Below are 10,539 nucleotides of genomic sequence, written 5' to 3' on the forward strand. Positions count from 1 at the left end.
CTTTCACACCGTGATTAATTGCAACCGGACCAGAATTTATAAACAAAAGCACATGTGCTAAGGTCGTTCAACCATTGGCTGGTAAACGTGTAGGTGGGGTGAAGAATAGGAAGCCAAAGTCAAAGTTGGCCCACGTAAATACTATGTTTGCGTACTGTACTCGTTATTATCCTAGCAATATAGTTTATACAGTTACAGCTTTGCAGAAGTGCTTGAGCGTCAAGACCGTTTGATGCAAGTTTAACAATATCATGCTCGTAATTTTGCAACAACGAAGACGTGCAACAAAACAGCTGAGAAGAGCTCTCATGTGTGTCCAACATGCTAACAGCAGGCCTACGGAAGACGGAACGGGTAGGAGATGCAAAATCAAATTATTGTTGGCAAAAAAGCGTTAGCCCACTGCTGCTTACAGCTGTTGTGTGTCACGGAGCTATCCTACATTTCCCATAATGCGCAAAAACTACGGGAGCTCGTCAAATCCAAAAAAGGTAGATTTCTGTAACTGGGTCGGATCGAGGTCGGTCTGCTTTCACACCATAAACGAACCGCACCAGGGTTCGATAGGAACCGCTCCGAGACCACCTCCTCAGCTGGGTCTCGGTCCGCTTGTTTGGTCCGCACTAGAGTTCGAGTGATTGTATTCACACCAGTCAAAAAGGTCCGAACCAAGCAAGAAACGAACTTGAGTTCGTTTTAATCGAACTAAACAAGGCAGGTGTGAATACCCCCTAAATTATGGGGAACGGTCACCTCAAACTTTTTGGCGAACATACAAGGAGGAGATGGTGGTTGTCGGGAAACACACACGGGTGCTGGATTAAGGATTAATGTCTAAAGTGAACAAGTTGAAATGCTTATGCAAATACGTTCACGTTTCAAAGATCAAAGAAAATCAGCATGCCTCCAATGTGCGCCTGTTTGCCAGAATTAAGCACACCTCTGATTAGATCGAGGATCTCTGATTGAAAGGAGCATTTCTCCTCATTAAAACACCAAAACACTTGTAACGGGCCGGGAAGGAAGGTGTGAGTGGACTGGACACCAGCAGGGTGACCATGGGGAACAGGGCACAGCAGCCTGCTCCTCTTGGATAGTACACTGCAACGTCTGCTGCAGCAGCGCAGGGGAACAGAGAAGGTCTGTGACCATCGAATGGGTCCTTCATTACTATCCGCTTTAACCCTCTCTGGCATTATCTAGCCCTCTTCACCACAGGAACTCGCTTCACCCAGCATGCCCTGTATTCTTAATTTTTTTTTAAAAATAAAATAAAAATAAATAAATAAATCACTGGCTTCTCTGTGCTGTGCCTGCTCCGTGGGTGCCTGGCTGGATGTCGTCTCTAGTGATCGGCGGCGCGGGCAGGTTTCACGAGTTGCGTGTGCCCGAGTCTGGAGCGTGGCCCGGGGCGCCGGGGGCCCGGATTAGTGGGCCAGATGAGGGACGCCAACAGGAAGCAGCGCAGCGTGCCGTGAAAAAGAGGCCGCTGGTGCGGGCTAATGCTGCCTGACAAGAGGGTCGATGGCTGCAGCCACACACACACACACGTCCCTACCAACCAACGCAGCAGCAGCAGCAACAGCCTGAGGCATCACCCCCCCTGCCCCCCTCTCTCTCTCTCACACACACCCACACACAAAGCAGTTGCACACAGAGGCACAAACACACATGCAAGCAGTCATATTCTTTCGGGGGACACATGACAAAAGAGGGCAAACACGCACACACACAAATGAGCACACACACACACACACACACACACACACACACACACACACACACACACACACACACACACACACACACACACACACACACACACACACACACACACACACACACACACACACACACACACACACACACACACACACACACACACACACACACTTCACCATACCACAACACTCAGTTCTCAGCTGCAGCTCTCTGCTGCTGACACAGAAAACAACAACCAAAACCGAGAACCCGGGGGGGAGCCAACCAGCCAACCAGCCAACCAGCCAGCCAGCCATCCAGCCCACCAGCCCAGGACGCCTCCCACACAATAAAGCCACCATTTCTAATTAGCACCGCTCATGCAATCTCACGGTATCACCAGCGGCCAGGGCTCATAACCTGAGTGGCCTCAGTGGGGTGAGCGGAGGCCAGATGATACTGTACATCAGCCCGTCAGCAGACAGGGCTGGAGGGTGATGGAGAGCAGGGCATTAAAAACACTCCCAGCCCCCAGGAGAGCCTGGCACACATTTAGCCAAGCCGCGCTACCTCATTTATGCGCATAACAAACAGATGCAAATGACCTGCCATGCTAAAAAAGAGGAGGAGGGGGAGGAGGAGGAGGAGGAGGAAGAGGGGGAGGCATAATAGTGAATAGTTGCGACTAATGGATATGTGTTTTAGCAGGGGGGAAAAAAGCCTGTCGACAACTCTACCAGCTGTGAGATTGCGCACAAGGTCATTTCCTGCATGTACCTGATGACATATCACTAATGGAGCCATGAAGACTTTCTTTTGCGTCGTCACTCGTTATGAGTCATCTCAAACGTCACAACCTATCATACACAGAAAGGATAAATGGATCGTATGCACTTAAGCTGGTTAGGCTACATGAACAGAGGGCTTAGATGAAAAGTTACAGCAGACGTAGACCGCTTCAGAATGCAGTTCTAGATCTCTGGAGATTGCCTTCAAAAAAAGCTGCCATCCCATATAAGGATATCTGGGAACTTGTGATTTTTCCTATGGCAAGAAGTGCTTACTGCCAGCAAGGTGATGATGACATAATACCATCACAAAAAGTGGACTGCAGTGTTATATGATTTATTACATTGAAATCATAATATTCTACAACTTCTGTGACACTTCAGAAACTACCGCATATCATTCCATCACCATTCTGCATCATTGATTATTGATTTTCTCCCACCTCTAGATGCAAGATCTGAGTAAAGATCCTTTTATTTTCTTTTGTTTATCAAAAGAAGCAACATAGAACTTGTGTTGAACAGAAACATCTATTCTCCGGTTTTACAGTTTTAATTCTGCAGGCTGACCCTTCAGCACATAGGCCTGAGGTCAGTGTAATGAACGATAATGGGTATCAAAACGTCCGTTACTGATGTGCGACGACCGGTGTGAAAGTGTGACACATTTCTGCCCCAGCTGTGGTGCAACTGCCTGGGGCACCCGCACCATACAGTACGCCGGCGCCCCCCGGGTTCGATTCCCGCCCCGTGGTACTTTCCTGGATCCCACCCCTACACTCTCTCCCATTCACTTCCTGTCCCTCTCCACTATTTCTGTCATTAAAGGCATAAAAAGCCATAAATGAAAGGCATAAAAAGAAAGTGTGAAAAGATTCTGGGGACGGCATGGTTCCGGCTCTGACCTGTAGAGTGTGTTGAAGGCCTTCTCGCAGCCCTGCACGTCGCACTCGAAGGGCTTCTCCTTGGTGTGCACGCGCACGTGGATCTTGAGGCTGTAGGAGGTGAGGAAGGCCTTGCCGCAGCCCTGCTGGTTGCACACGAACGTGTACTCGCCGCGGTGCGTCTTCTGGTGCGTGCGCAGGTTCCCCGCCGTGCTGTAGGTCCGCGTGCAGCCCTCGAACGTGCACTGGTACCGCTTCACCTGCGGCGGGACGAGAGAGAGAGAGAGAGAGAGAGAGAGAGAGAGAGAGAGAGAGAGAGAGAGAGAGAGAGAGAGAGAGAGAGAGAGAGAGAGAGAGGGGGACATGGTGACGGAGGGTGAGGAGGAGGAAGATGAGAAGCAGCCTTCACACCAGAGTCATTCATACCACTCGGAGCAGTCATTTTGAAAAGGGTGTGTGTAAAGCTTAGGGTGTGTATATGACAGAATGTTCACTTCCAAAGACAAAAGGTCCTGCATTTTCAAAGACAAACAAACACACAAAAAAACTCTTTGTTCTAGATTAACTTGAAAAGCATGCCTGAAGGAGTCTTATGAAGATGCAATGCAATGCAAATGGTGAAATTCCTCCGACAGTGAATAGAATGTGGAATACAACCATGAAATCTGTGGCAATCTGACCAGCAAATAAAGAGGCTCAGTCCTCTGTGAAGCAAGAACAATAACAACAACAACCACAACAACAAGAAAACGGCAAACAACAAACAACTCTTAAGTGGCACCACATCATCAAACAGCACAACCGGAGGGGGGAGGGCAAAATTACCTCTGGAAGAGAAAAGTCTTTTAATAAAGCATTGCTTTTACAGGCTGCACAAATGTTCTCAGATCTCTTCCAATTCTAAGATTCTTGAAGCATGCAACAAGCATCCTCCTTCCCTACTCTTCTTCCGTGACCTCGCACAGAGGTCATGAACTCAGGGACTCTCGCTTGGTTGTGGCTGTGGCTGCTCAGCTCGGCAGGCAGAGGGGCACTGGTGTGCTGGGAGCGTTGCCAGGAGCTGGTTAGACCAGTCATGCCATCCATGCACAATGCCCTCAGCTCCCCATCACCTACTGCCCATCCCCCACTTCCTCTTGGTGACCCGTACCACCCGTGGCCATTCCCCTGCTCTACTCAGCATTCTGCCCGGAAAATACACCCCCCCCCCCCCACACACACACACACACTTCCCTCCCTCCCTCCCTCCCCCTCTCTGCCTATGAACAAGCCTAAGGGGCAGCTATAGAGACACATGCTTTCTGTAATTCTCCGTAATGCACTCTTGCATGCCCTTAACACCCAATACATAAGCGAGACTCGGATGCAGACTCTGAGAGGGACTTGAGAGAGCTCGTCTTTTGTGCTCTATGACTGTACTTCCGAAAACTGATGTGTGTGTGTGTGTGTGTGTGTGGATGGTTGGGTGTCAAAGACGAGTGACTGGGATTACGTGAGGTATGCTAAGCTGGTGACTGCTCATGCAGAGGTCCGCCCAGTCAACCCCGCCACAGGCTTGATGGGATGGTACAGCACAAGCAACGAGAACAGCACCCCACACACACACACACACACACACACACACACACACACACACACACACACACACACACACACACACACACACACACACACACACACACACCAAAGAGGGAAGGGCATCATAGCTCCGCTGCGTTATTTTTAGCTCCTCCATTTTTAAATGTCACACGCTGCCCTGCTGAGCATCCAGTCATCTCCGAATGCTGGTGTTCATCACTCCAGATTAGAACACCACATCACGCTTGGCCCAGAGTGCTCATTATGCAAGGTCAAAAAAACAAACAAATGATCAAACAAACAAACAAACAAACAAACAAACAAACGGCAAAAACAAAGACAAGACGCAGCACAAATTTGGACTTTTAAATGATGCGATCGAACAGAGACGGTGAACGCTGACGCGTGTGCTGTGCTGTGCACACACACGCACACCTAGAGGTAACATTAGCCTGGAGCTGCACAGACTCCTCCAGGCTGTGCTAGATCAATCGAACGGTAATGAGGAGAAGGCCTTCTCCTCTCTTGTCTCTTTGTCTCTCTCTCTCTCCCTTTCTCCTCCTCCTCCTCCTACTCAGCCTCCAAGCTGTAACACACTCCACTGAAAATCCAATGGATCGCTGAGTCATAATTCCCTCAAACGGGCTGGGAACGTGACCAAACCCACTCATGTGATTAAGCAGGAATTGGGGTGTTGTGGAGGGGGCATCTGTTCGAGCACACATCGGGGGTAAATATATCACAGGAACTGAGACGGCTTTTGAAAGAGCGCAGACTGACACCCATACGAGAGGAGAAATCAATGGAGATAACAAAATATCTTCCTGGAGGGTGGTCCACTATTGAATAATGCTAATGGCAGTGTTCTCTGATAAGATACCATGCTGGCATGCCTACTTCACTCAGACAGATCAGGCATTGATAAACGAACAGCCAACATTGTGACCTAATCATGGATAGCTACCTATAATTAATGAGAAAGGGTGGACTCCTTTAGATAGATAGATAGATAGATAGATAGATAGATACTGTAGATAGATAGATAGATAGATAGACAGATAGATAGATAGATAGGTAGGTACTGTAGATAGGAGGTAGACAGATACTTTATTGATCCCCAAGGGGAAATTCAAATTTGACCTCCAGTGCATGTGCTGTAAACAGCTAGGCTGTGTCTCAAACTCGCCTACTTGCACACTTCAAACACTTATTTTAAGTATAGAGTGCAGATATTGGGACAATACTAACCATCGAATAGTGGGCACGATGCAGGTAAGCAGTCAGTGCACACTAGCAGTGTGCTGATGGAAGTATGCAGTTTGAGACACAGGCTCACAGCCCTAGAGACAGCTACAAGTAGGCTTGTTTACCTTCAGCATATAAATTAATTTTAGAAGACAGGCTAATAGCCAAGCTCTGAGGGTGGGACTCAGGAAGCAAACGCTCATCAGCCCCTTGACCCCAGGGTGGCAGAGGAAGTGGACCGTGGTGGGGACTAAAACCAGCTACTACTGCCTAAACTGAACACAGCACCACCACTACAACACACATTTCTCCCTCTGGCCTTTGAGTGTGTGTGTGTGTGTGTGTGTGTGTGTGTGTGTGTGTGTGTGTGTGTGTGGGAGAGAGAGAGAAATGAGTGTCCAGTGTCCGTGTAAAGACCATTCCTTTTACCCTCCACTTCAGTTGCTCCTGCAAGGGCCAAAAGACAAGTGCAGAGCCGGATGCACAAGCCTGCTGCACTGTGGGCTATAAGTGCAATGTGACAAATGGGCAGAGTTCAGGATGAGGACGGCAACGCTTTTTCATCAGGAGAGATGGCCCAGGGCTCTGCCTCGTGAACCATAGTGATTGAGTCATCCAGCCTGCCTCTGAGCTTGAAGCTCAATAGAGAAATCGAGAGTATCCAAGTCACAGATTTTCTGGTAAAAAATGAACAGAGCAAGGTGTCCGTAACAAAAGCGCAAGCCAAGTCCTACACATTTACGCACACCAAAACAAAATAGCTAAAAGGGACTTACGACTGCAAAGCTGGCAAAAAAAACAACAACAACCAGACATGTAACACTAACTAATGACACTACCAACGCCAACTGTGAAAAAACACAGGGCTGTGTGCCAGTATGTTACACCAGACCACAATACTGCACTGATCAAATTCAGAAATGCACATGCCGGGGACCAGACAACCCCTTGCAGCACCCCTGGCTGGGTGTGTGTGCATGCGTGTGTGCGTGTGTGTGTGTGTGTGTGTGTGTGTGTGTGTGTGTGTGTGGTCGAGAGTGATTGTGATCAATCATATGAAGCCACGTGGAAGAGGAAGTTCTGTGAGGCATTCCACTCTGGACAAATAACAGCCTCTGATTCTCAGTAGCTACTTTCCACTGCGTCCACTGTGTGTGACTGGTGCTATCTACAAAGTCCATGATTAAATCAGGCAGCTGTATATCAACGAAATGTAGATCTAGGACCAGGAACTACATGAAGACACCAAGCTTGCAAGGGTCATGTGTTAGCAATGTGTATACATATAGTTCAGATCACTAGGTGTTGATGTACTGTAAAAAAAAATGGGTCAAAACATGGAGGAAAGCAAACATTAACTTGGTAGGAAAACAAACCAGAAGGATTCATCGGCTATAGGGCAAAAGTAGAGTGAGGGAAGCAGGAGGGGAGGGAGAAAGAGAGAGAAAGAGAGAGAAGGAGAGAGAAAAAGCAAGAAAAGAGAGAGGGAGGGAGAGAGAGAGAGAGAGAGAGAGAGAGAGAGAGATTGTGCTGTGCACAATCAACTTTAATTGCGTTGTGGAGGGATTATCATGATGCTCAGAGTTTCGTGAAAGGCTTATCTAAGTAGTCGATGTTGACGCGTGGGGGGTGTCGGGCGACCTCACCTCTCTCTGCTTGGTCTCCGGGCACTCCGAGTGCAGCGTGAGCGTAGCTCCCTCTATGTTGCGCGGCATGGGCGTGGAGCCCGGGTTGATGGTGAACTGGATCTGGTCTGGGGAGATGGTGTGGTGCACGTAGCCATGCACCATGCCCTCGGGGTCGCCCATGAAGGCCAACGAGCCGTCGCCTTCTTCCTCGTCATCCTCCACTTCCCCCTCGGCCAGGAAGACCATGCCGTCCTCTTCGCAGTCTCCGCCGCAGTGGCCGTCCTCTTCGCCCTCTTCGTCCAGCCGGATCGGGTCCTGCTCGATGAGCACCGTGGTGCGGTCGTAGACGCGGGACATGAAGGACGAGGTGGACGGGTGGATCAGGCCGCTTCTGTCGTCGGGGTCCAGCTCGTTGTCGTCGTCGTCCCCGTCTTTGTCGTAGATGCATATCTTGTTGTCCTTGTCCAGCGCCACTTCCTCTAAGCACATGGCCGACTCTGTGAGGGAGCCATTCTCGCTCATGGTGGCTTCAACGCTGCCCTCTGACCCTCACGCCCAGGCGGCTGTCCACCAGGTGACGTTACCTGAAGAAAGATGCACATGTGAAACAAGAAACACACACACACACACACACACAGCGAATGGCTCAATGCTGTCTATTTCTGTTTCCTGTCCATACATTTGAACCCAGGTAGATCACTAAAAAACCAAAACAACAGCGATCAGCCAGAAACAACCATGCTGAATGGGTAAATGGGAGGATTTGATGGCATCACTTATAAGGACTTCATCCAATCTAGTGACAGAACCTCAATGGTAGCCTACTGAAGGGAGCCAGGTCTAGATACAGAGCCACTGAGATTAATCACCTTTCATTTCATGTTGCTCAGGTTGTTGCTGATGTTGTATTGAGAAATTATTAACCCAGCTGAGAGGGAAAATGGTCAATTAACCTTTATTCATAGTGCAACATCAGATCTGAAGTTTCAGAATCTCAAGCACGCACGCACAAGCGCACAAGAATAAACTGAAGTCAACACACCAACACCGTCCGAAAAGTCTCTTATTGGACCAAAAGAATGTGTACTGTCTAGTTAAATTGGTGTTGTTAAAATATGATAAAATTATACAATGATTACTAAAATGAACACAAGAGGCTGTCAAAGTTGACGAACTTAGATTTAATGACTGCAACGTCCAGGCTGGATAACTAACATTTAGGCTAACTGTTCAGTTCGAGACGTTGGCTGGTAACGTTAGTCGTCTAGCTAACAAACGTAGCAAAAAAAAAACATTCTCATTAACATTTCTAGTTCTAGTGCACTATGTGGTGCCTTAATTAAGTTAATATAAAACCAAACTAACATCAATTCTAGGTTAACTTGCTGGCTCCAGTGCATGTTCCAGAACTTTCGGTATTCACCACTCACTGACAACTGATCACAAGACCTCAGACCCACATCCCCATTGCATTTGAATGTGTTATGCGTGGTTAATATTTCCATAATCTGGTTGACAGTTAGGCTACAACAACTTCGCAGTTTGTCAAAAGTGACTATCTTTTACTTTCCTTCATAAATGACCAATTTTCTTGGCAACTGCCCTTGCATGTCATATTAGCGCGGCTAAGGAAGTTAACCTTGTTTTGCCACATATGTGACTGAAAAGACCGAAGTTGGAAAGCTTGAAGCTAGCATTCTGTAGCTGTAACGTTAAGTAAGCTAGCGAGCGACCAAAGCCTTACATACTAACCATACACTTCGATGTTATTATGACAGCAGATTTTAAACGGCCGACAGTACTAGAAACTTACGAACACGTTCATCTGCACACAAGCTTAATAAACAGACGTCCATACAAATGGAGAATGCCACTATCTAGCCAGTGAGCTCGCTACCATTAGTCTCAATGCCACTCCTATTAGCTAACTTACCATCAAGCTAGCCAGTTAGCTAAAAAATTTAGCTGGCTAGCGTTCAACCCATTGCCTGTAGCTAGACAGTTAGCCTTCTAGCTCCAAGTCATGCTCACTATGATAGATTAAGAGGTTATACTGTCATGCACACCACTTCGCAAACTGCGTATCGTTAACTGTACTGCCACAAGATGACTGAAATATAAAGAATGGCCAGAGAGGAGAAACCTGGTACATATGCTACCATGTAATGAGCGGCATCCTTTTAGTCCAGCGCTAACTAGCTAGCCTACTCATCTGTCTGATACACACACCAAGGAAAAACTAGCGACACATAGCAACACGCATAAACAAAACGACCACATCAACATGGAATGCAGTAGTTTCACGATTTTAGCAGTTCGTCAGTGTAGAATTATTTCACACCTACCAGTGTTGAAAAGACCCCAAGCGGTATTGTTCAAAGTGCGAGTAACGTTACTTTCTTTCCTTGGAGTCCCCAGCAGTACCATGATTAAACAACGTCAAATTTCAGCTTCCTCCTCTGGAGCATCATGGGAAGCATTCATTCCACTCCAAGTGAACTAGCTGTCAATCGCTTTGTTGCCCTTGTCATAATGACACTGCATGTGGTAAACTACACACACCAGTCAAATACAATTGTAATTAATATGAACATATTGGAATAAAAGCTTAATACTAGTCAGGGGGAGGTAATAGATAGTAGGCCTAATAGACTAGATAAAAGTAATCATCTATCTGATTAAATGTGCAGAGTGGCAGGTTGTGTTGTAAAATGT

At 47.5% G+C, this 10,539-nt stretch overlaps 1 protein-coding gene across 2 annotated transcripts in view; it reads right to left on the reverse strand.

Moving 5' to 3' along the window:
• Positions 1-10,274, reverse strand: part of mtf1 (metal-regulatory transcription factor 1) — a 19,075-nt gene extending 8,801 nt beyond the window's left edge. Inside the window, exons 1-3 of one of the 2 annotated variants that reach the window (XM_062539304.1) lie at positions 10,170-10,274; positions 7,843-8,408; positions 3,395-3,633 (exon numbers count right to left, since the gene is read on the reverse strand). In XM_062539304.1, coding sequence (XP_062395288.1) covers positions 3,395-3,633; positions 7,843-8,346 — 743 coding nt within the window. In that variant the 5' untranslated portion in view covers positions 8,347-8,408; positions 10,170-10,274. Of the gene's footprint in view, positions 1-3,394; positions 3,634-7,842; positions 8,409-9,189; positions 9,521-10,169 lie in introns of those variants that run through there. The other variant, XM_062539303.1, reaches the window with a different exon arrangement.
• Between the last annotated feature and the right edge of the window lie 265 nt (positions 10,275-10,539).

This window comes from Sardina pilchardus, chromosome 6 (assembly GCF_963854185.1).
Source record: "Sardina pilchardus chromosome 6, fSarPil1.1, whole genome shotgun sequence".
Classification (NCBI taxonomy): domain Eukaryota; kingdom Metazoa; phylum Chordata; class Actinopteri; order Clupeiformes; family Clupeidae; genus Sardina; species Sardina pilchardus.